This window comes from Pelecanus crispus, chromosome 3, assembly GCF_030463565.1.
Source record: "Pelecanus crispus isolate bPelCri1 chromosome 3, bPelCri1.pri, whole genome shotgun sequence".
Taxonomy (NCBI): Eukaryota; Metazoa; Chordata; class Aves; order Pelecaniformes; family Pelecanidae; genus Pelecanus; species Pelecanus crispus.
In genome coordinates, this window is record NC_134645.1 from 98736256 (window position 1) to 98763723 (window position 27468).

Below are 27468 nucleotides of genomic sequence, written 5' to 3' on the forward strand. Positions count from 1 at the left end.
CTTCATATTTTAATTCAATTCATTGTCTTAATAGATATTCAAACAAGCGCTACTCATCTCAACTTAAGAATTGGCCAAGGATTTCTTCTCTAAATTTTCCAAATCCAAATGTAGGAACTGAATGTTAGGGTTACACAACTGTTGGACTGAGTTTATGCCCACTTTCCCATTTGAAGTCTCACACAAAATAATTACACTGATTTTTTACTTCAAGAAATTAAACAGACTGAGTCCTTAAAATCTCTCATTATGAAGCACTATTTCCAGTTTCCAATATTCTCCTGCTTCTTCTCTGAATCCCGAACAACTTTTATCCATATTACAAGGTGAAAGATCTTGCAAAATACTCATACCACTGCCAAATGAGAGGCACCCTCAACTGCTGCCCGGCATCAGTTCCCAGACTAGACACCAACATCCTGAAATGCAAGGCCTGCAGGGTCTTCTTAATTCTAAAGCAAAACAGAATATTCCCTTTGTCCCAGTTTACCAAGCAACTCATGTAATCAGCATCGGAAACCTATCTTCTGCCACCTACCCATCTCTCATCTGGTTATATTACATTTTCTTTGATAAAGAATTAAGAATGGAAGATAACCAAGAATTAAATCTTGCAAGATGCCATAAGGACAGTGTATTCAATAAAAGTTCTGTTTGCTTCTCCTGACTACGGCACTCAGAAAAAAGCAAAATGTCACTAAAAATCTGGACTGGTTTGTTAACAGCAAGTAAATATATTCATGCTTTCTAGTATGCAAACAAGGTGATACTCACCAGGTATTGAGAATAATATTATCCTTTCTACTGCTTTTTAATCCTTTTAGTAAGTGCCACACTTGGTCTAGAAACTAGCAGAATAAGAGATAAACTACAGGTATCAAAACATTTCTCTCACAAAAGGTCTAGTGACCAATCTTTATCACAGAAATACACTTTAAATTATCTATTTTCTTTAACTGCTAATACATACAATTCAATATACTTTAGCAGCCACTCCATTATTTAACCCATCACCAACTATCACCGTCCAAAGAATCACCATTCACTTTGCTTTTTCTCACACTTGAATATTTAGCCTTCTTTTGGATTTCCTGTATTCTACAGCTAAATCACTGCTAAACCAGCAGGTCACATCACTTTCTCATAGAACAGAAACAAGAGAAAGCTGAAATTCTGAAAGGTCTCAGAGAAGACTGATTAGTGAACATTAGTAACAACCCAAAAATCTTTTCTCCTGAACAGGCAGTAACTACATACAGAAGTCGTCACTTTGATCTTCAGAAAGGCAGGAAAGGGGAAAAAAACAGAAGGCAACCCTATCTGTTACATGTGTTACTACCACTGGCCCATTTATTCCAGGGCTGAATGGAAACTTCATGATTCTAGATTTGAATTTACTCAATCTACACCCAAACTGGATACATTAAAAAGCTCAGTAAAGGTGGAAATGGATTACTGCTTTTCACATCTACCTCTATAGGTAGGTTCCTCTAGATTAATTTTGACATAACACAGTAGAATAGCAGACAAACACTCAGATACTATTCCTTCTGGCACTTTGAGCAGAGACTTCAACAAGAGCCAAGAAAATCTATACCAACACTTTCCTTCGCAATCTTAGCTAACACATCCAAACCTAAATGCATGTATAATAGCTCATATCCCTCACCAATTACAGGTGGATTAAGGCCTGGTATAAAGCTTGCTCTATCTATAGTTTTATGTTTAAAAAGAAATGTTGTTTCAGTCTCTAAAACCCTACCTAAGCATGTTGCATGAAGTCAGCCCTCAGCAACAAGTAAGGGAAGGGAGGGTAAAGGGTAAAGAATAAAAATTACAACCAAATCTGCTGAACAACACAGATATGCTTTGAGGTGACCACAATGATCAACAGAACATTTGGAAACAAAATTACAATATGCCAGTTCAATCAGAATTGCTTTCCATCATCATCCCTTCCATTTTATATGAAAACTACTGGAGAAGGAGAAACAAGTACAGATCACAGGGCCCAAACTAAAAATTCAAGAATACATACAGTTCTTTCCGCATCGATCCTGCGATTTGCTACAAGTAAATTCTAAACTGCTACTGAATAGGGCTGTGTAAAGCCACTCATTCACAATAAATTAGCATAATCAGCAGGATTCACAAACCTGCATTCATGACAGTGAGACAGAAAGCCTTCTGCAAAAATAAACCTCTAAATTACCTTAAAAGGGCCTCACAGATGAGGTGGTTAGCTGAGTACTCCTCCAAAGCCTCCCTCTCAGAAGCCAGCCTGGGTAAGGAAACCTGAACGTGTGTATTCTGATCTGCACTGGCCATGTTCAGCACCAACACCTCGTTCTTTGAGGCTGAAAGGAGCTGAAGATTGAAGGAGCTGCAGCTTTAAGCATTTTCTTTGTGCATCCCAAAGCTGTCTTTCTCAGCTACAACAGGCATGGCAATGGGGTGTTGGGGTGTCTTCCAAACTACCATGGCTGTAAGAGAGGGAGCAGGCCAGGTGCAGGGGTTATGCTACCCTTTCTTGAAGACAGACAGACATACAAGTTCCAAGATGAGACAAAAACAGATCAGCCCAGGAAGCAATATTAGTCTTTCTTGATATCCATTCTTGATTTTGAGTATGAAGCTTGAGAACCCAAATTTTTAGCAGCTCTTAAGACAGAAGCATCTGCTGTAGCCTTTCCTAAATATCAGAATCACAAAGCAATAAGAGGTCCTTAAAAAGTGTGACTTAAAGCCCAATAATCTGAGAACATCAAGTAAAAATATATTCAGCAATATCTATTAAAAAAAAGAACAAGACAAAAGAATATAAATTAAAAGAAGACATGACTACCATCACCAGGGTAAGACAGAATCCAATTTAGCTGGATAAGCAGGGGGAATCAGGAGGCAAGATCACACTATCTCCTAATTCTGTATCCAAGTAGCACAGAAGCTTGAAGAGGTGAGAAAAATATAGCCATTACAGGTAGAGTCTCCAGCCATGAGTGCTGAGAAGTATGCTTTCCTTCTGTGTGAATGAACAATTCTGTGAAGGAAAATATGCACACGCATGCACATATTTACACACACATTTAACTAAATAAATTCTACCTGAGCAGGAGGTACAGCAGCTGCTGGTAAAGGATTAGAGATCATGGGACCAAAGATATCGAGGTCATCATTCAGCGCTGTGACAGCAGCAGTGCCTCCATTTGTAACAGATGCTTCAGCTGGACCATCTTAAAAAGTCAAAAGAATCACATTTAAATTGAAAATTGTTAATATTTTAACAGCATGTGCATAATTAAAGCTGCCCGTTCCCTCCTACCCCACCCCCATCAAAGATGCATTCAATTTCAGAGGTAAGACATTTTTCAGACTGTGACATTGATTAGATTTTGTAAGGACTTCTTTCCCTAAAAATGTGGTATACTAGTGTGCTTCAGGAAAAAAAACAACCCCAAACCAGAACACTTAAAGACGTCCCCAAGACAGCCACGCCAATTTATCAGTACACATTATTCATTTTTCAAGTATGCCAACATTTTAAGAATTTAAACAGATGTCTCACTGAGAAGGCCCCAACTTGGTAGCCATGTATCAGACAAAATACATTGATCTGGGTTCTTGAATTAAAATTTGTATTTTAGAATCCATGAAGTTATTCTTGATATGCTAATTTACTCAAGGGTATACAATTAAACTTCACACTAGGAAAAAAGTCCATCCTTCCCCCTTTTTCAAAAGTACTTTGCACTGGCTTTATTCTATAGCCTCACGTGAACACCCCTGCCAGGCACACTGGGCTAATTATCTGTAAGAACCTACAGAGTTAACCTTCTACAGCCTTGGTGCCTGTAACTGTTTTAACACGTAAATACATTTAGTAATCTAGGTGAAAGTAAGTATGCGTAGGACAAAAAAAAAGGGCTGAGGAATTACGTTTTTAAGGAGAACTGCAAGAAAATACTTGAAAAGATGTAGGGACAAAAACATCATGAAATGTGTGAAAGGAATAAAGCAACTATTTCTCACTTGATTTTAATCTGGCCAAGAACAAGTGGAAAGAATTGACTAATTAGTCTTATGCCTAAGCATAGCACAAATGGGCCGCCATTACACGGAGCTCAACAAATAAAAAGTTTAGTATAGATTCTGCTGAACACTATGACAACTGCATAGTGTTAACAGCAAACTTGAAGCTTCTTTAGGAAAAATAAAAAGTCTCAAAGTATCCAACACTCACTGCAGAAGTCAGACTTCTGTGGCAGAACAAACCAGCTGAATTAAGTCAAAACTCTCTCTCCAACTGAAGAACCACCATGAGAACTGGCATGGCTGTTTATACATCACAGGAGGATAAGGATTCTAAAATCCCTAGATTACAGTACACTGAAAAAACTACTACTAAAATCATAACACAATTTCTACTTAATGCTTCAGCATGTTTAAAGAACAAATTTCCTCCTCGCTGCACCTGTTGTATCCACTGTTCTCATTATTCAGAGTAAGTTTCTGTAAAGAAAATTTTAATTTACCTAGCATTCTAATTAAAGCATTCAGGTTCATTTGTTTGTTTGTTTGTTTTCTGAAGTCACACAATTACACACAGGTAGCTAACTTCAAATATATCCATCAGAAACTCCTGACATACATTTAGAAACTAACACAGGAATATATTCCAAATGTAAAACATAACGGAATACAGATTGCCACTTTTTAAAAGTGACCATTTTAAAAAGCATCAAGGACATAAAGAAATAATTACTATACATTTAAGAAAAACAGTCACTTCCTCCTCCTACTAAACTGTAAGAAGTTATTTTCCAGTGTCCTACACCCATGACAGTTAATCTGACTGAGTGAAAAGATCCATTTCAAGAGCAGAGGTCAATCATCAGAATATCAGCATTAACAGTTTAGTGATAACACATAAAACGTATGTCTTACTACCACAGAGAAACATGTAAGGCTGAAAGCAAATGTGAGGTTTAGGCATATTGAAGTTTCTAGAACTCTAATGAGGAGAGAAGTGGTCTGATTAGTAAAGAGCACGGTCGAGATGCAATATTTAATTAAAATCAAATCATAGGAAGCTTCCAACACTTATTTAAAATAATACAATTTCATCTCTCACATAATTGCAACATTCTTTCCCATCTGCTGAAGAAAATCACAGAAGAATTGGCATTTTATTTTTCTAAGAAAAAAGACATAATCTAACAAAAGAGTAATTTTATTACTTAGAAAGAAGCTGTCCTTCTGCTTTCCTCCACTTTTTTGTTTAAGAACACAAATAACTGGCAGACTATAGCAAGACTTGTCTCCCTACATGTCGAATATTATAATTTTTCATTACTGTGTTCTGCCATGTGCAAACTCACTGCAGTTAGAGACTACCCTTCCTGGTAGCCCAGGATGTGGACAAGTTGGAACAAAACACCAGAAAAACTAAGAAGCACCAGTCACTTCACCAGCCTGGAAATCACTTGATGAAGAAAAACTGTCACAGAAGACTGACAAGATTTTTGGCTGTTAACCTATATGAGAAGGCACTGCATTCTCAAACAGCCTGTTCAGGAGATCCCCACTCAGAGGTGCCTTCTCATTTCTGTCTGCCTTCCAAGTCTGCCTTCCAACATTGATGGAAGGTGGCCCCCCCTTTAGCTGCCTTACATGAAAGTATTTGTTTATTTTAAACATAAAGACTGACACTGCTGTACATGTGAAAACTTGACTTAAGTCATGAATGTCATGAATCCAGCAACGTGGAACACATCAGGAGCTAACACCATCCATGCATATCCGAACTTGGTCTTACTGTAGAGATGCTAACCTTCGCCCCTTAGTACATGTAGGAAATGTGGCACAGTTATAGCTACTACAGAGACCACAACTTTGAAGTGACTTTGGTGTATGTAAAATCCCCAGCATATTTTTTAAGCACTTACTGCACCTTTTTCGTACAGGGAATTATGAAGCAATCAAGCAGAAGGGTGCTGGCTTGCAATTCTTTGAGAGCTATATGCTTGCTTTTGTGACTATTTCAGACACAGAAATGATTTTATACTCTAATTTAATATCAACGGCAAGCAGACCCAGTTACAAGGACCAAAATACCTTGAAGACAGGGATACGAGAAGGACAGAAGTGAGTGGCATTCACAAGAAACTGAAACTCAGCAAACATATTTATTGCTCAAACTTGTGCAAAGTTCATGAGGCTAACTATGCTGTCTGCAAGGACCAAGAAAGACCCAACTCCACAAAGGCAAAATGGCCATGGGAATGGCTTGGCAATACTACATCTTCTCTGCTAAGCAAACAGTGAGTGGCTTGAACAATGACCACAGGAGTGAAGTAGTAATGAAATTGGCTGAGGTGGCTATGTTGTGATTTGACTTTGATGGGAGGATTGCCATTCCAACAATTCTGAAATGCAAAGTTACAAATGCATCTATGATTATGACAAAAGCTACTTACATCTTATCTACAAAGGTCTTCTTCCCTTATTTCTGTTCTGATGAATGGAAGCCAGTGGACAGCAAAATGACCATACGTATAATCTACTCCACCATTCCATCCACGCCAGTGCTTTAAGATATGTGCAAATAAATATACTGGCACGTTAAGTAACAAGCTTCTTTTGAGGTTATTCTGTAGACAGGCAGTTCCAAAAACATCTCCCCAAAGGTTCACTGTTTCAGATAAATTTAGGAATGTACTGTGCATAATTTTCACGCAAAAGAACTGTCTGGAATTAATAATTTAGTGTTCTCATTTTCTTGGTGAGGCACATACATTATAAAAAATAAAATCTCTTGTCATATTCCAAAGTGGTTCAGTTTCCCTGAATGTAAAAAAAGCTTAACAAATAAGACTGAAAATTTAAATGTAGTCATTTACTAAAACAAGCATTTCACATATTGAGAACATTCATGGGAGAACACATTTGCGAGAACATAGTATTTTTCAGGTATTTAATATGCTGCTTATAAATCAATACTATGAAAAAAAAGGGTTTTGCTAGATCGTTTCTGTAAGTGTTATTTGGTAATGTACATACCTTTCACCTCTTACTGCATTTTACATTAAAAATAAAGATTTCCCTGTCTGTATCAGTGCAGAAACCAGACATTTTGAATTACTGTTTACAACACAGTTTTAAGCCTGTATGAAGAGTATTAACAGCTGATCCTGTCTTACTGATTTCTCAAAAATGTAATGTTTAGAATATTTGTAAAAAGCAACTCCAAAACCATTTTTCCCCCATGAAACTAAAAGGTTCCAGGAAGAGCTAAATTTCAGAATACAGAAGAAACCTAACAGTGTTTACATTCCAGTTTATTACTTGTAGCAATATTAGCGTCATTATTTAAGAGTGTGTGTGTATATATATATGCAGGCATACACAAACTTGTACTCGAAGATAGTATTTCACACTTCTTTATAGAGATTACGGATATTCTCAACTTCAATGCACCAGGCCATGGATTAGGACGTACATCATCTTTTTCCTCTCCATTTTAAAATACTTCTGTAGTATAAGACAGATGCTCCAGTGGAGTTCTGAGTTCTAAATTATTCTAAGTATATTACTTTTCATTCAACTTTTGCTGCCTACCATTAAAAACTGTTTAGAAGAGGTGGCATGTATCTGACAGAAGGAAACATAGCTGCAGTCCTTCCAGGGAACAGGTAAAAATCAGACTAAGTTACATAGGCCTGTCTGAATATTTTGAGAAATTTATAGTTTTAACCAACAGAATTCTTACTATGGAAACCATCACAGAATTACTTTGAAACAACTAAGTTCTGATTAAAAGTACTTCCATCACTTTTCTGGAGAATGCATCCATAGCTAGGAATGAAGTATTAGACGTGGCAGAACCCATTGCAACGACAGCGCAGGCAAGGCAGAGCTTCCATGCTCAGACAGAGAAGGTAACGTGGAAAGTTTTTCACTGTTCCTCCTAGCTGTGGGCCCAAAACTTCTCCTTTTACATTTATGACAATATGACAGATAAAATCCGACTGCTGTCTGCCATACTGTGCAACAGCAGATGCTGCTTCTGCTTTAAGATTAGGAAGTCTTGTTTACTCTGATAGTAGAAACAAAAGCTATTCACCAGGATATAGAAAGTGAAGGGTTCCAGTGAAGTTTACCTTTATAGTGCTTTTCCGCATATATTTTATTAATGCCCAACATGACAATTTCCAGTTCAGTGCTGCCTTCTCTTACGAAAGCTTTCACATACAGCATTAATCCTTAGTACATTTATCTGTACCAACAGTGAGAATGACCAACAGAAGAGCTTCAAAGGAGCAGCAAGAAAGAGAAACAGCAAGAAAGAAGATCTTCTCTTAAACTTTGCATCATGTTTCTGAAACTTGTTTTCTATGGGGCAAAATATTTACAAGAACTTTGTTTCTAGGCTGCCATGTATTTTTATATATATAATCATTCATCACAGCCATACTAAGACTTGCAATGTATGCATATGATTATTTATTCCACCAAATTATTAGAAAGGCAGCACTGAGAGAAATAGTTCAATACGTTAAACAAAATCTTGTGTGAAGACACAAACAAGGTTTTTCTGTCCCAAATTACTGTGGAATTATTTACTGCATTACTGAAATTTTATTTACTGCTAAAACCTTTGCAGAAATGAAAAAGCTTTCATAGGGAAGCTCTTTCTGTATGATACTTATTAAGATAAAATGTGGAAAGCCAGAAAGCTAACAATGCTGCATGCCTCAAGTGGTTGTAAACGTTTTCATTTCGGGTAGAAACATTGCTTATTTAAGCATAATCTTAACGTAGCAGCAATACTATAAATGATAACATGTATCTATATATGCATATATGATATTACTGTTTCTTAAATGCAGCTTTCCAACTTATGACCAACCACGCTGCTTTGGTACTTACTAGACAGTACTGACAAAAGTACATTTCTCAGATATGCAACATTCAGCTACATTTCACCATGATTAAGCTCTCAAAACTTCACAGAATTCCTTCAGAGAATATTTCCCCCAGACAAGCAGATATACTGCTTTTAGCATATCATACTTAACCTCCAGCTATGCCAGATGAATGCCCCACACACCACATTCAGTTAATGACAACATCATAATAAATCTCATTTCTCCTGGTCATCCATTATAACTTACTACAATGGTTATTCCAGAATGTGCAATTGTTTATTTTATGAAGGGCACATCTAAACATGGTAAATTATGCAGAATATGTAAAATGCACTTTCCTCTGTTCTGATAATTCTGTAAGGTAGTATAGTTTTAAAATATTTCTTTTTTTTTGTATGCTGAAATAATTTCTAAGTGACATACCTTGACAGAATGGTCTAAAATTGCCTGTGTAATATTCCAAGAAAAGACTCCCACTATCATATAAAGGTATCATGCAATTTCTTACAAGTATTTTAAAAACCTCTTTATTTACATCAATCTGGCATAAGTGGAGATATCCTACTTGTAAGACAAAACCCCAAAATATCAAGCAGCGCTGAGCACACGGTTAACACCAGTGGGATGAAAATACAGCACTGCCAATGACTTAAGTGCTGAAGAACTTCGGTTTACACGCTATGACTTTCAAACTGAAAAAAGTTTCCTATAATCCCCCTATTAAAACTTAATGTTGTAAAGTCCCATATTATTGATTTTAGCATCAATTTTAAGTCCCTACATATTCAATAGGGCATGCTCTCAGTGTGGACAAGATCCAACTAATTGCAGAGATCATTTAAAAAGCACTTCAGTTGTAGCCTACAGAAATAGGCTGTGATTTCTCATAGCTTGGAAAGACAGGGAAGGAATTTGGGGTTGCACAGCAAGAACCCTAACTATTGCTTGTGGAGAAAGTAAGAATATTTAGCTTGTACATGTCCCATTTCCCCACCCTTCTGTGTGTGGAGTATTGAACAAAAACCTAGTCTGAATCAAAAGGCCAAAAGCCATGAATGTTTATGCAGCTGGGTCATCAAAAAGTGAATTTTGAAACACTATCTTAATAATAAACCCCCTGAACAGGAACTTGACGGAACCTCATGAACCCATTTAAACAGGCTGAGAAGAAACACAAACATGATAGTACAGTCACTGAGGATATTATGACTCTTCTGCTATTACAAGATTTAAAGATACAATTTGCCTAGGTATATTACCTTGACAATTTTGCAATTTGTAAAGAAAAATAAAACCCAACTGTCGTGGTTTAGCCCCAGCCAGCAACTAAGCACCACGCAGCCGCTCGCTCACTCCCCCTACCCCTACTATTTTTAGAAAATTATCTTGTCTAGCTACAGTTGCCACTGGGTAAGTCTTATCTCACAGGATGCTTACCTTCTGATGAGGTCGCTATTAAAAACCCAGTTGAGGCAAAAAAAGCAATGGCCCAAAGGTTAACCACGTACCCAAAGCTAGCACTGAGGCTTACTCAAGAAAATGCTTTGCAACAGGCTGGGATGCTTTGAAAGCCAAAATTATTCTAGCATGAATTGTGATCCATTAAAATTACTTAATCTGCTGTCACAAACGATTCTCATCTGCCCTAGTAAAAGCTATGACTGTTCGTCATTTGCAGAAATGAAGTCCTAAGAGAATGAATCCTCATTAGAAACATGTCCACTCAGTAAGAAGAATGAGCTATGCAATCATATCCATTTTAATATTGTTTGATATGACTTATCAAACATTTTAATCAGCAGTGCACCTCTGCAGCAACAAAGGCAAATGGGATCCTGGGCTGCATCTGCAGGGGCGTTACTAGCAGAGCTAGAGACATGATCATCCCACTCTACTCAGCGCTTGTCAGGCCACACCTGGAGTCTGTGCCCAGTTCTGGTCCCCGCAATTCAAGAAAGATGTGGACAGATTGGAGAGGGTCCAAAGGAGGGCTAGAAAGATGGTCAAAGGACTGGAGAACCTGCCCTGTGAGGACAGACTGAAGGAGTTAGGTCTTTTCTCCCGGGAGAAGGCTCAGGGTGACCTCATCACAGTATTCCAGTACTTACAGGGCAGCTACCAAGGGGATGGAGGCTCTCTTCACAAGGAGCCACATGGAGAAGACAAGGGGCAATGGGTAAAAGTTGCACCTGGAGAGGTTTCATCTCGACATAAGAAAGAATTTTTTTACAGTGAGATCAATCACTGGAACAACCTCACCGTGGATGTGGTAGAGTCCCCATCACTGGAGGTTTTCAAGGTGCGATCAGACAGGATGCTAGATAATCTCATCTAGGCTCCCTTTCCCATATGTTGGACCAGATGATCTTCCAAGGTCCCTTCCAGCCTGGGCTGTTCTATGATATATTGGGGTGAAGTCATCTTTCTTTTAATACTATCTGAAGTAGTCTACTGCAGACATTAGTTAAAAGACAACTCTCCAAATGAAATATGCAGGTCTGCTCTCATTAATACATAATCTCATTTGCGGCTCAGTGGATTCCAAGTGATACTAGCTTATTACACTGCCTTTCAATTTGTTGTTTAAAAGATCTTTAAACACTCCCTCCTCTAAAATTATGTTTTGTTAACATACAAATTATAAACTTTGCCCTTTGAATATCTCACTATGCTTCCTTACACTGAAGAAGCACAGCTGTTGAACACCAATTATAATACTCTTTCTATTGCATATTACAGCTCAAGTTAGCCTATGCAATCTGAGTTCATTATCGTATCATAAAACAGTGTTAGCAAGATTCTTTTCAAATCATGACTAAAAGGATACAGAAGCCTGACAATCTCAGAAGCACATACTGATTAAATTTTAGTTCTTAATTAGGTTGTTGGTCTGGTAAAAGAAAATAAAGGAGAATCAGCTTTCCATTAAGTCTGAACTACTTTGTTTTTAATAGGTTCATTCTATGTCCATAATCTAACTTCTACTGTGTTAATTAAGATTTGCTTGCCTATGGTAGCAGATTACATGGAATGAGATATGAATCACAACATATACACAACCAGTACAAAAATAGCATTTTACAGCTACTCTACATCCAGAGGGAAAATAACATGCATTTTGAATGATAGTGTGAATTCTAAACCAGGGAAGACATTTATTTTTTTGCTGCAACATTATTCATACCTTAAAACAAAAAAATTAAAAACCAACAAAACATTTTTCTCCAAATTCAGGTTTTTAGGATAATTACATCTAAAAGACTTATCAGCCTCCTCCAATATCCTGTAAAAACTATGTAGAAATTTAAGAATAACCATTATATTGATATAAGTTGAATATTCTAATATCCACTCACAACTCTGAAAATTTTCCTAACAGTGAAGAATAAAAGGGATTAAAAATAGTTATTGTAATATTTCATTTTTCCAGTTCCATTTTAAGATTCTATCCAACGGAAAAACACACTAGATAAATGAAAAGACAGATTTTATGAATATGGCCTTCAACAAGCAGAGAAAAAGCATTCTGTACACAACACTGAAACGCCCAATATATTAAGTTTTACAAGACACTAGTCAGCTGCAGTCAAACAGTTTACTGTTCTTTTTACTAATACAGGAATTTTATGATATAAGGTATTTTACAGATACACAATTCAGATGACCTCAGCATTTTCATTAAGAAGTATACTTGTACCAGAAACACTGAAATACCACAATCCACAATTTGAAGATCACTTTGATAACTTCCCCTTCCCACAGGAGCTCATTACTCTCCTTAGCAAAACACAAGTATTGATATACACAGATCCCTATGGCATTCTCCTTTATAGTTTCAAATTCGCACAGACTGAATCTTATGGTTTTCAAATTCAGTTAACTATGCGTAAGCACAGAGAAAATAAAAGTATATTTACTAAAATATAAAATGATGTATCTGTGTTTGATTGAAATGTATTTCTTACCAAGTCCTAAAAGGTCAATAGTGGGTTCTGATGACTTTTTTGGACTTGCTTTAGCTTCTGATTGTTGATCTTCTTTCTTCTGCGGCTTGAAAGGAAAAAAAAGAAAACACCACCACAAGTAACCTTTCTGAAAAAGATACAGTGCTTAAAAAATTCCCATTAAAGATGCTGCTCCAGTATCAGAAATAAAAGCCCTTTTCTATATTTGTTTATTGTAATGAATTTGATTTGTAATGAAGTAACTTGCAGTTATGGTCATAAAGAACACAGCACATGACTGTAAAAAATTATCTTTATACCTTCACTGGTATGTAATCAATTTTTAAATAAATGTAAGCTTCAGGATAGGTTAAAATATGCTGAAATCTTAAACCGAACCACTGCATATCACACACTAGGCAAAAAGCTGCCTATAATTTGATTTTTTGGCTGATTTTAGCATCCAAACTTTACAGTTCTGCAGCATTAAAGAGAAAAACCTTCAAGTTTTTAAAAGCTTAAATTTAAAAATTAGAAACTGACTAATGGCACTATTTAGCCTTCCTGACAAGACCATCTGCAGAACATTCAGACTTTATAGATGCTAACGCAGAGATGTACATAATCTGTGTTCATGGTCTTTTCCTTTGTAAACTTGAAGACAACAGTATTTTTCTGCTTTGAAAAAGGGAAGTCCTAGCCTTTGCTTGCCTAGAGACTTCAAAATGTAAGATGGTATTGACATGAAATTTAATTATGAAAATTACTTCATAAATCTGTTTATAGTTCTTCTCATACCAATATCGGGCTGATCACCAGAATCCCTCAAAACATACATTTTTAAAATGAATACAAACTGGTTCATATCAGTGACGTGACAAATGCATTCTCTTGCATGCATTTAATATGCATTTACTCCATACTTATGACAAAAACATGAAGTGGATTGGTGAGTGCAATGAGTGCAGCCTTTAACTAGAGAAGATTACCAAACAACAGCAGCAGAGCACTGTCAGGCTGGGCATTGGGCTGACACCAACAGAGCCTGCTTCACTCCCACCTTTATCACCCCCATAACATGGCTCTGACAGAGTCACTGAGTCTCCTGAGGTTGCTGAAGTCATTAAATCTTAGTATTTAGTATTAGGAGAACTTTATAGTTCAACATATGGATAGAAAGTTCTCCTTATTTAGGTAATCCTTTACTTTCCTCTCCTGCAAACGGGGAATGAAGAGTAACAAGCTTGGTGTCTGTAAATAGCAATGAGGAAAATCAAGAGTATTCAAAGATGGGCCATGCAAACAGAAGCTTAACATACTACTGACACTGCTCTTACATGAGCAAGCCCCCACTGAAAACCTCCAGGAAAGAGCTGCAATGAGCTGAACTCCATTTCTGCAGCTACAGGGAACAGGTATCTTCACACTCAAACTGATCCTTGCTAATCTCTCAGAGAAATGTTTGCTTGCTGTACCCAAAAATCGTTATGTTGACTTTACATACCTCATTCAAGAACAAATTTGTTTGGGAAACTGCCTGCTGGAAAAATATTCCGTGGATCCCCTGATTCTATACTGGATTACAACTTTGATCTTTGAGTATATGATTTGAAGAATATCACCCTGATTCCAAATGCTACTCAATACTGGAGAGAAAAAACCCTTACATTTGGTATGAGAAAAAAGTATGGGTTTTGAAAATAAACTTTTGCATATCAAGAATTTTTTAAAAGTGACCATTCAAAATAAAGTCTTCTACAACTGAGCTTACCTCAATAAATACACCATAAAACTTAAGCTATTATTATGAACATCAATTAGAATTAACAATGACTATTTCAGAACAGAATTTATCACAAAAATGTGCATGTTTGATTCCTCTCCAACTCTGTAAAGAACACCATGGGTCACAGAAGCTGTAAAAAGCAGCATTTCTGACATGTTGCTCCATTTCATGAAACTGACTTTTTTTTGCTTAAAGAGCTTAACAATTCTGTTTACAGAACAAAAATTTCTTTAAACTGAGAAGCAAAACTGTTAGAGTTCTATTAAATGTGCAAATTTTCATTACTCCAGATTAGGTTTATGATAAATACCTAAAAGCACAAGTTTGAAATAAATTAAAGCTTGACAGGGTTGGTTTAGAGTGCAAACTTTTTACAGAAACCAAACCAGTTTTGCATACATTAGTAAGAACTAAACCAGTGGAGTTCAAATAGCACTCTCTTTTATTTAGTACTTATTACTGTAGCAAATTAATCTCATTACTTAAACTAAAAGTTTTAAAATATAGTACAAATAATCTAGCTAGGTCCTCTGCTTTGTCAAATGAACATTTTCTATAATTATTAAGTACATATTTCTGCTTCCTCACTCTCTAAATAAGAAAGGCAATGAATATGCAAGGTATAGAAATATCAATTTCTATAAAAATAAGATCCTTTAAGGTACCCTCTGTCCGATACCATTACTATCTTTCTTGATCAGCAGTTTCTTTCCCATTTAGCTCCCTGCCAGTATGTAAACTAATAGGTTTTAAGGTTACTTCATAGTTAGTTACCTTAAGAAAGACTGCAAAATTATTTTCAAGCTTCTTAGTACAGCAAATATTTCTAGATATTAATACTGCATTCATTTCTTTGATGGAGATTTTCTCCTTAAAGCAGTATTCAGTTTCTCCTTTACAGTTACACAGTTTTCACAAAAATGCTAATCTTCAGTCTGAAAAATGGAAGGAAGGGCAAAAAAAAAGCTATTTGTCACCTAACAATTTACCAATACTTCATCTGTACAACAGTGGTCACACAAAGCAATAATCAGCAGCTATCTGGGACAAAACCCCCATCCTCTTACTCTTAATTTTACCTGACCATAACAAATGCCAGTTGCTGCAATTTCCTATCCTCCTGTCTGAGATTTGAACCAATTTTAAATTCAGTGTGCCTTTATTTCTGGTTAAGATGTTGCACGCCACTAACAAGGGCTTTTATGCAAATTCAGAAGACACTTGTTTGGTGCCTAAGGTCTGCCATGATTCAGAGATTTCTGAAGTCACCTTACACTTAGGCATAAATTAAATAAGGTTGGCACTAATGGGCTGAGTTAGAACAAGAAACCTGCATGCACATAATTATTCTTAATTTAAGAGTACCTAAATAAACCACCTTTACCATGCCATTTTTTTTAAGACAGCCTTGTTCTCTCTTTGTCCCCATGGATCTTGGACTGCTTGACTGCACTGTGGTCCACCTCAAGAAGGTACAATGATGAACAGTGCCTTACTGAAGTCCTTACTCTGCTTCTATAGGAGATATTGTGGCATATTTCTGGGGCTGGAGCAGAGGATCTCCAGAGCTCCCTTCCAACCTAGATAATTCTGGCATAAATAAGATGTTGAACCTTTCAGAAAAGAATAACAAGGGAAGTCACACTGAAGCTACTTAAATTTTTTATTCTAAACCATAAAGAGAAATATGATGTTTAATTCCTTTTTAGTAGTTTTGCTCCAACAGGACTCATGTATGACTAAGCTTTATGTAGACAGTGGTCTTTTGAGATGTTAAAGCTAAATACTGCACACACTGAGCACAGCAGAGTGCAACAGGCAAAAAACTGCATAACAAGGCAGTGACATTTCTTAATGTTTAATTTAGTGTTGTGCTTTATCTAAAAATTATCACATTTTGTAGAGATGCAATATAGCATGACAAATGCTTGGGAATCCTGCTGCACTAAGATTCATCTCAGTTTCTATTACTGGTCTGCTTGACTCCCACAGCAATTATTTTTAAGTATTGACACCAGTACTAGATAAACTATTCTTTGTTGAGTCCTTTGGAAAAAGGCTGCATTAAAATAGGAGACTAAGCAGCATTAAGTAAACTAAAAATAACACTAAAAATCTGCTATTAAAAAGCCAAATAGAAGGGAACAGGTACACAATTTTGTGCATTTATTTTCAAGTGGAGCCTTCAAGGTTACTGGGGCTACTATTTTTTTTTTTTTTAACAACATTAAAGGTTGGCTTGACAACTTACATGGTTTTAATAAGTACATGGTTACAGCAATTCCTAGATATATTTACTTCGGGTTGTATATTAACAGCTTCTCATTCAAAATAATCTTTATGGTACTAGTACATTCTTTTGAAACACTGTTCTCGCAAACAGCAGATCATCAAAACATCTTTGATATACAGGTCTTACATTTCCATTTTTCACAGTTGTCACTAATGGCCACTACACTATTCATCAAGGTTGTTCTTGTGTTGGAGTATCTATTGAAACAAAGCAATGCCCTCTGCCTTATTCTGGGATTACTGAACACAGTTTATTTGCAAATATCACTGAAAGAAACTGAGGCCAGAACAGGCTTCTAGGGAATCAATTCTTTTCCATCTTCCATGTGATCAGCTATCTAGTACAACTTGGAATTTTCTGCCTTAAGAAAAACTGAGCCCCTGTTTTGAAAAGAGCTGCAATAACTCATTTAGGTTATCCCTTGTTCAGCTGGTATTAGGTACTTCTACCAACTTAAGTAGGCAAATACAGAATTAACCTTGCAACCTCTTGTAAATATTTTCACCTATAAAGCACATTTCTTCAGTAGAGGAGCAGGGACACACTCATTATTCAGATCCACTACAGGCATCATAAATTTTTGCAATCATGTAGATGACAGGTAACTGGGATACAGTAATCCTTTATTGTATTTTTTTCAAATGCCGTGCTTTTCATCTTTTACCTAAGTACATTCTTCTGTCACTCCCATCTTCAAGGGCAAGAAGGAAGATCCAGGGAACTACAGGCCAGACCACCTCACCTCAGTACCTAGGAAGGTGATAGAACAACTAATAATCCTGGGAAACATTTCCAGGCACAGGAAGGACAAGAAGGTGATTGGGAGGAATCGGCATGGCTTACACCAAGAGGAAGTCGTGCTTGACCAACCTGGTAACTTTCTACAATGTCATGAGCAGCTTGGTAGACAAGGGAAGAACAGTGCATATTGTCTACCTTGACTTCAGCAAGGCTTTGGACACTGTCTTCCATAAGATCCTCATACAGAAGCTGATGCAGTATGGGCTAGATGAGCAGACAGTGAGGTGGATTGAAAACTGGCCGAATGGCCAGATGCAGAGGGTGGCAACTAGTCTAGTTGGAGGCCAGTCACTAGCAGTGTACACCAGGGGTCAATTTCGGGTCCAGTCCTGTTCAACATCATTAATGAGCTGGACAATGGGGCAGTGTACCCTCAGCAAGTTTGCAGGTGACACAAAACTGGGAGCACTGGCTGATATGCCAGAATGTTGTGCTGCCATCCAGAGAGACCTCAACAGGTTGGAGAAATGGGCTGAAAGGAACCTCATGCAGTTCAGTAAGGGGAAGTACAAAGTCCTGCTCCCAGGGAGGAGCAACCCTCAGCACCAGTACATACTGAGGAACCACCAGCTGGAAAGCAGCTTTACGAAAAAAGATCTGGGGGTCCTGGTGGACACCAAGTTGACCATGAACCAGTAATTTGCCCTTGTGGCCAAGAAGGCTAATTGTATCTCCTGGGCTGCATCAGGAAGGTTATCTATTGCCAGCAGAACAAAGGAGGTCATCCTTTCCCTCTACTTGGCACTGGTGAAGCCACACCTGGAGTCCTGTGTCCAGTTCTGGGCTCTGCAGCAGAAGAGAGACATGGACATACTGGAGCAAGTCCAGTGACAGGCCACAAACACAATTAAGGGACTGGAACATCCCTCATATGGGCTGAGAGATGGGGTATTGTTCAGCCTAGAGAAAAGAAGGCTCAAGGGGGTTGCGTCAATGTATATAGATCTGTGAAGGGAGGGTGTGCAGAAGCTGGAGCCAGGCTCTTTTCAGTGGTGCCTAGTGACAGGACCAGAGGCAATGGGCACAAACTGAAACACAGGAGGTTCTGTCCTGAACATCAGGAAACACTTTTTCACTGTGAGGGTGACTGAGCACTGGCACAGGTTACCCAGCGAGACTGTCAAGTTCTCTTGTCATATCCGTATCTCTCTGGATACGGGCCTGGGCAACTTGCTCTAAGTGACCCCTGCTTGAGCAGGGAGTTGGACAAGATGACCTCCAGAACCCCCTTCCAACCTCAACCATTTTGTGATTCTGTGATTCTCTCAAGTGACAGAGCACACAGGAATGGTCAGCTATTTCATTCTCTCTTGGCAGACATTTTTGCCAAGGTTGAAGGCCTTTCATGCTTTCTGGCACCCTAAACAACCTCTTGATTTTCTCAGCAGAAGGGGCTGAAGCAATCTTCTCTGGAATACTGTGATTTCTCAGGGGCTCATCCATCTTGGCTGGTGCGATGCCTAAAGCATAGAAACACTGTTTCAGGATTGGTTTTGTAGCAACGAGCCCTTTCATTTACGAGTCATTCCCCCTTACGGGATTTTGTCTTATCTGTATCTACCATAGCCTCTTCCTGAAGCTCGCTCTCAGAGATCATTTTAGTAACAGCTCTTTGGATTGCTTGAGCAATTAAGTGCAAGTATCTTCTGCAGGAATATTATGCAATAGTCATACTCCATACTTAATAAAAGGAATCTGGGAAAAATAATAAAGTTCTACTGCAGGAGAGGTAACAGTTGCTGAGAAGATCCCCTGAGAGGCATGCCATGCTGATAGTATGGGAAGGTGAGTACTTAACAGGAGTCAAGAAAGACTGGACTAAGGTCAAGAGTAGCTTTTTCTTCTATTGTCTGATCAGAATTTCTATTTTTATTCTTCTGAAAAGACTGTTGATACATAGGAGACTAAGACAAACTCTACTCTTGAATAAAATATCTGAATTTTGACTTACTATTTAGAAGGCATTTTCCAAAGAGCTGTATTGACTGCATTTTATTAAAAGAGTATAAGACAAACATACGTGGCTGTGCACTAAAAATAGTCAAAGTTGCTATCATGGAAACAATTCCCTCTAAGTTTCTGCTCTCATTCAATTCCCTATTTAGTATCCAGTGATGACTGACTCCCAATTTTAGAGCCAAATCAAGCTAGAACTAAATCCTGCCTGCTGTACATCTACAATACAATAAAAACATACTATGAAAACATGGCACTAAAACCTCATCCATAAGTAGACCTTACATAACAAGATAAATAATTTTTCAGTACCTACAGAGCAGATATTTAAAAAATGGTTAGGAACTTCCCATAACTTTACATCTAGCAAAATGAACAGTTCAAAAATTATGTCTACAGATAAGAAGAATCATCTCTTTCCTATTTAAATAAAATAGTAATATAGAAATGAATATTTGGATCTTCACTTAATTTCCACACCCTTTTACTAGAAGTCAATTGGCTTGAAATTTGTAGATAGAACTACATATGCTGGTAATCTGCATATATCTCCACACTGCAACTTGGTCAACTTTAATGTTTTGTGCTAAGAAACCATCACAAACAAAATTCAAAAGCAGACAACTGTGAAGAATAGCAGGCCATATGTAATTTATTACAATTTTAAAGCAAGCAAGTGCATAAGTCTGCTTTAATAATTTTATGTAATGTAATTTTCTTAGATTCACACTGAGCTGATGCCTTCATTAGTGGAAGCTGCACCAGCCAGTCTGCCTGTAATTCACAGAGATACTGGCTATGATTTAATCAATCTTGTTCATTTTCCTACCATTAGGAAATGGTAGGATTAATCACTTATCAATCTTGTTCATTTTCCTACCATTTCATCTCTGAGATTTTGAAGTATTTTCCAGTTCATCAGTTTTTGGTAGAAAAATTACAAAAATTTGTACCAAAGTTTTGAGTTTTATTTTGCTCAAATTCTGACTAAATCTTTACAAGATCAAAATAACACAATTCTAGAAAACTTCCCAATTCAACTAAGAAAGTTCTCTATTCCATCATGAAAGAGTAACTTGTAATTCAAGAACCTACATTTAATGTTACATTACTGCTTCTCCTGTGTTATTCTTTCTTTACTCATTTTGTGCAACAATAAAAGTTATCTGAGGTTTAATTTGAAAAATAGGGTAAGAACACTAGTTTAGGCCAGCCAAAAAAAAAAAAAAAATTGTCTCTACTAGGCCTCAATTTAAAAAAAAAAAGCTCAGTTTTATACAAACCAATATTACCTTTATTGAACTCTCACAATGCATTGCTCTCAATATACCCCTAATAACACCATTCTAGTTCAATCTAATTTATGTGAAACACTTTTCTTGAATTAGTTGAAACCAAATAAATCAGCAAGTAACACTGTTAATTACTGTATTCACACATCAAGTTCTAGTCTTGATTTTACAGGTTTGTTTCTCTCTCTTATATGTTACTCTAAAGCAAATTTTCTAGTAAATAAGGACATTTCTTGGACTAGGACAAGATAACTGAAATCTACTTTATACCATATATTTTGCCAACTAATTACCTGTATGGGTCTGGCTGGGAGGGATTCAACTTTCTTCACAGCAGCCAGTATGGTGCTATGTTTTTGATTTGTGGCTAAAACAGTGCTGGTAAAACACCAGTGTTTTGGCTATTGCTGAGCAGTGCTTGCACAGCATCAAGGCTCGCTCTTTTTTCCCCACTCTGCCCCCGCAGTGAGTAGGCTCGGGGTAAGAAGTTGGGAGGGGACATACCCAGGACAGCTGACCTGAACTGACCTAAGGGATATTCCCTACCATATGACATTGTGCGTTCTGAACTCATCCCATCAACACATGCAATACTGACATAATACTTTTCATAACGTTATCATTTCTGTTTTGCTAGTTTTATACAATCATATTTCTATCAGCTTTTGTTTTGCTAGTTAAAACAAGCCAACCTCTAAGCACCTCTTGTTTAATAAATTCAAGGACTATATATACACACACACACATATATACACACACATACAGACAGCAATACTTCACCACTGTTGGTCCATTTTCTTCAAAACCACCTTCTCTTGTTTTTAAAGTATTTTGGGGGGTTAACATTTCTATTGGGTGTCATATATCTTTTAGAACTGTTAACCCCTTAAAGTTTTTACATATGAAGATAATTGGCATAAGGTTACGAAAGCAGAAAATGGAAACTTGAATTACCTAACATTATTCTTTTTTTCCCAAAGTCACTCATTCATAGTGAAAAATAACCACAGTACTTTCACTGCATGCTAGCACTTTTGAACCAGCTGTTACCAAAGAAGCAGCAAGTGGAACTTTTGCTGAATTCACTACTACAAGATATTCATGTAAATAATTTAGCCAGTTTCAATGCCAGCATTTAGGATTAACATTGACCTTATTCTCACTTACATTACCTGAGAGCATTAGAAGGGGTAGCATACATGGTGCAAACGTAAGCCACATGACTAATAGCTCTGAAGTAGAAAAAACTCTCCAGTCAGAGCAGTCATAAGTTACTATTGTAAATATCTCTTCTACTCTGAAGATGTCAGTCACTGTCAAAAATCTGATCCATCAGCTGTCCAGTCCAGTTATCTGCTCCTATTTTCATACTTTAATATTACACACAAAAAATACTTCTCTGCACATTTTCCTCAATTTTCTACTTCAATGAAAAATTCATATGAATGTAGAATTCACTCTGTTTCACACACATCTGGCTACCCATGCATTTCTTATTTCCATACCCTACCTTAACTACAAGAAGCTTTATGAAAGCTGGAGATCCATCACATACTTTAGTGAAAAGCACTTAAACTTACTTAAAAGCAATTTCCAGTTTACTCACTAGAGCTCATAGACGCTTCCATGGTTACTGAAAAAAAGTCTTCCTTCACTCTTATTAGGTAGGAATTGTATGCCTTGTGCATGAAGTAATTGCATTCCTTCCCTCTTCATTACCTGCTTGCAATAACACTTGCAAGACCGCATAAACATTTGAGAATTCCCATATGAGAAAATAACGTTAGTAATTTACTATAAGCTTGCAATAGGTTTGTAGATATGATTTTTCCTGACAGCTCATATACTTCTACTATACAAGTTAGTTTAGCCTGTATCTATTTAAAGCATTACTCACATAGGTATCCTCGAATGTTTAAAGAATGTTTTTACAACTTTTATATCTGACATGTAAATAAGTAAAAATGAATCCTTTCATTTTTATATATATATTTTTTTATATATATATATATATATTTATATATACTGAATTTAAATCCCGTTAAAGATGAAATGTGTTGTTCTGTTTACCCTCCTATAAGGTACCAGCATTTTTTTTCAGACTTGCAACTAAATATGAAGAAACTCAGAAATCAGACTAGCTCTTCAAAACTTAGGATACTTCTAGCAAGTGATGAACTTCTGTTTTGCCTAACTAGCAAAAAAGCCAGAAAACAAGTATACTATATTGAATCACAAGATATACTACAGTGGTATCATTATGAAGTTGTACAGACTACAGAGACTCTGCAAGGAAAAAACTGCATGTCAACCAAAAAATAAAAAGCTGCCACTCTTATTTATAAAAATGGAATTGCCTCAAATAAACAGCTAACCCAAGGGGAAAAAATGTAACTTTATTATTTAAGAATCTATTGCAATTATTCCAATGAATCATACTCAGTTCAGACACTGAACTACTCACGCTGCTGTAGGTAAGCTAATTTAAGACATTTATACCAAGCAAACCAACAACACCTAATTGCCTTTTTTTTTTCATTGTTAAATAGGATTCTGTACACATGAAGGTCATTCAGTTGAAACACACTCCTGAAGGAAAACATTTTTATGTGGTCCCTGATCTACATCTCCACTTTAAAAACCTGGGTATATGAATTTCATTAGATTTTCACAGTCAGGGCAAAGTACTTGTACAAGATTATGTAAAATGTGTTATATCTTTAGTCATTTGAATTAAGAGTCATGGCAGAACTAACAGACAGCTGCACTGTAATCTTATTCCATTAATATGATTTCATCTGGGGCTAGGCTAATATGCTAGCATTATCTATGGAAAGTGGATTAAGCCTATTCCTTTGTTATTACTTATTGACCACCAAGTACTACCATTTTATTTTAACTGAATTTAAAATATTAGCTCAGATCTCATTTACTTTAGTCAATGTATTCCAAGAAGGCTTAAAACCTTTCCTGTCTTGTACATGTCTTGACTATGGCAAAATATCAAAGATTAAATCTTTCTCTTTAAATTCTTATATTCACATATTAAATCTATATAATAACAACCACATTTGAAATACTAGTTGTATGCATTCATTTTCAAATATATTATGTTCTTAAAGATGGCAAGTTCAGAATAGGGTCTGAAAAAAGAAGGCAAGCTCTTTCTCCTAAGTTTGGCACTTGAAGAACAAGTGTCAAAGGACTGCAAGATGATTGCTAGGTAACAGCCACAACAAGAAGTAGGAACCTAAAGCTGAGCTAGAGATGGCAAGACTGCAGAGAAGGATAGGCACATAGTCTGAGTGCAGAGGTATCAAAGTTTTCTAGGGATTCTGGGGGCAAGGATTTGAGCAGAGTTTGCGGCAGCTCTAAATCTTTGAAATTACTGCATTTGAGCCCAGAAGCAAGGACCCGTTTACAAGGACACAAAAGGCAGCAGGAAAAGCTGTTTATCAACCCTTTTCCTATTTTGTATTATCTTGTCATGGAACTTGATTTAGATAAAACCCAAGCATTCTACTTTTAATCCAATAAAACCCAGTTTTTAAAATCTTTTAGAAGAAATCATTATGAAGTAGAAAATCAAAGCAGATCCATCTTAAAACTGTAGCTGATCCAGTGCCCCATTACAACATCTATAAACTGGATTAGGGTCAAAGTATTCTAACGTACCTCAGTTTGCAAGCTGTGAAATGCAATAAACATGGTTTTTATTTTTATAAGCTGTCTTAAATATATCTTCAATTTTAGAACCACATATTATGGTTATATGAACTCAGCTTACATATTTCTGCTTCATTTCTATTGAGCTAATTAGCCTATGCAAGACTACAATAATGCAGCTATATTAGTTCCAGTTCCTCATTAAAGTGTTTTCTTTTATAACTTCCCTTCTAAAAACCTTTTGAGTCATACATAATATAACATCAGTGCACTCAATCAGAACTAAGGGGTATATATTTGCAATTCCTTCTTCATACATCTCCAGACAAGAATGGGCTGTTTCAGGCACGGCAACCGACTGAGCTCATAGTGAAAAAACAACCCAATACAAGCATTGCTTTCTATCCCTATTCGTGAACGTATGGTTTGCATTCTTTTCCTTGACTACAACAACAGTCCTTTTTTGCTGAAAAATGCTTTTTGCATTAAAGTTAAGTTCATCCAATATCAAGACCCTACACCCTTAGCCAATCACCAGCTCAAACCTTGGATCTTTTCAGATGCTTATATCCTACTCACTGGCTAGTGTAGCGTGAAAGTCGCCAGCAGTTACACACATGTGTGAGCACAATATGGGTGCCTCCCATAGCTGGTCTTAGACATGCTGCCTTTGCAATAATTGGCTTCTAAATGCTGGTCCCTCCAGCTGCTGACCTTAGGTTCCTCAAACCTGCCGCCCCTTTCCAGTGGCTGACACCGACCTCTTATCCTTCTTGTCCAGTAGTCCAACTTGAAGTTTGCTAGTGTTCTCACACAGAGAAGAGACAACACACTCACACACAATATAGAATCACAGAATCACAGAATTGTTTAGGATGGAAAAGACCTTTAAGATCATCCACTCCAACCATTAACCTAACATTACCAAGACCACCACTAAACCAATTAAGGGTAGAGTAGCAATTTCATGTTTCCTGGCTTGGTGGCTGGATTATTTTTTAATGAAAGTAAAAAACTAGGAATCATTAAGATTGGAAAGGATCTCTAAGATCATCAGTCCAACCATCTACCAATGTCCAACGTCTACCCGTTTTTTGAACACTTCCAGGGATGGTGACTCCACCACCTCTCTGGGCAGCCTCTTCCAATGCCTGACCACTCTTTCCATGAAGAAATTTTTCCTAATATCCAGCCTAAACCTCCCCTGGCGCAGCTTGAGCCCATTTCCTCTCGTCCTATCACTAGCTACATGGGAGAAGAGACCAACACCCACCTCACTACAACCTCCTTTCAGGTGGTGGTAGAGAGCAATAAGGTCTCCCCTCAGCCTCCTCTTCTCCACAATAAACAATCCCAGTTCCTTCAGCCGTGCCTCATAAGACTTGTGCTCCAGACCCTTCACCAGCTTCGTTGCCCTTCTCCAGCACCTCAATGTCTTTCTTGTAGTGAGGGGCCCAAAACTGAACACAGGATTCCAGGTGCAGCCTCACTAGTGCCAAGTACAGGGGGACAATCACCTCCCTGCTCCTGCTGGCCACACTATTCCTGATACAAGCCAGGATGCTGTTGGCCTTCTTGGCCACCTGCGCACACTGCTGGCTCATGTTCAGCCAGCTGTCAACCAGCATCCCCAGGTCCTTTTCTGCCAGGCAGCTTTCCAGCCACTCTTCCCCAAGCCTGTCACCCTGCATGGGGTTGTTGTGACCCAAATGCAGGACCCGGCACTTGGCCTTGTTGAACCTCATACAGTTGGCCTCGGCCCATCGGTCCAGCCTGTCCAGGTCCCTCTGCAGGGCCATCCTACCCTCCAGCAGATCGACACTCCCACCCAACTTGGTGTCATCTGCAAACTTGCTGAGGGTGCACTCAATCCGCTCATCCAGACTGTTGATAAAGATATTAAACAAGACTTGTCCCAAATCAGAGCCCTGGGGAACACCGCTCATGACCGGTCACCAGCTGGACTTAACTCCATTCACCACTACTCTCTGGGCTTGGCCATCCAGCCAGTTTTTTTACCCATCGAAGAGTACACCCATCCAAGCCATGAGCCACCAGCTTCCTAAGGAGAATGCTGTGGGAGACGGTGTCAAAGGCTTTACTGAAGTCCAGGTAGATGATGTCCACAGCCTTTCCTTCATCCATCAGGCGGGTCACCAGGTCATAGAAGGTTGCAAATAGAATTTGGCAAGAATGTACGATAACCTGCAGAGATCAGGTCCAGGGCTCAGACTAGCATACTGCCCAGCAACCTGCGTATACATGACTGGCCCTTTTTATCCCCTTCCCCCCTGCTTCCTCATGCTTGTTCCACTGCAATCCACCTTGATTCCTCCATTTCCCTGCTTTTGGTCTGTCACCTAAACATCCCATAATAAGCTTCAAACAATATTCTCTGCCCTATCCCTGAATTCTTTTCTCTCTGCATCCCATAATAAGTCCTATAGCCTAATATGCAATCAGCCCTTACTTGCCTGGGGTTCCTGGGAGAGAATCTCTTTCCTTGACCCCACCTCACCACTCTCCTTCAATGGACCTAGGAGAAACAGATCACTGCACTCTGTTTTCACTCATTAGATTATTCCAGTTCTCCTCCCTATTGTTGTTCCTCCGATTCTTGCAGTCTTTATGTTTTAGTCACATAATCTTACAGCATCACACTGAATATGGTTTCATATAAACCACCTCTGAATTAGGACTTTTCCTAATAGGGTTCTACTTCTTAAAGTGTTGGACTGATACTCCATACTTGCATCTTTTCTATCATTATGGCAAGCAGTACGATACAAACACTTCATGAGGT

The 27468-nt window shown here is 37.7% G+C and overlaps 1 protein-coding gene across 2 annotated transcripts in view; it reads right to left on the reverse strand.

The window, feature by feature from the left end:
- Nucleotides 1-27468, reverse strand: part of SMAP1 (small ArfGAP 1) — a 104133-nt gene that overhangs the window by 13125 nt on the left and 63540 nt on the right. For both annotated transcript variants that reach the window (XM_075707521.1, XM_075707520.1), the window contains 2 exons: nt 12893-12977; nt 3106-3233 (listed from right to left, as the gene is read on the reverse strand). In XM_075707521.1, coding sequence (XP_075563636.1) covers nt 3106-3233; nt 12893-12977 — 213 coding nt within the window. The remainder of the gene's footprint in view (nt 1-3105; nt 3234-12892; nt 12978-27468) is intronic.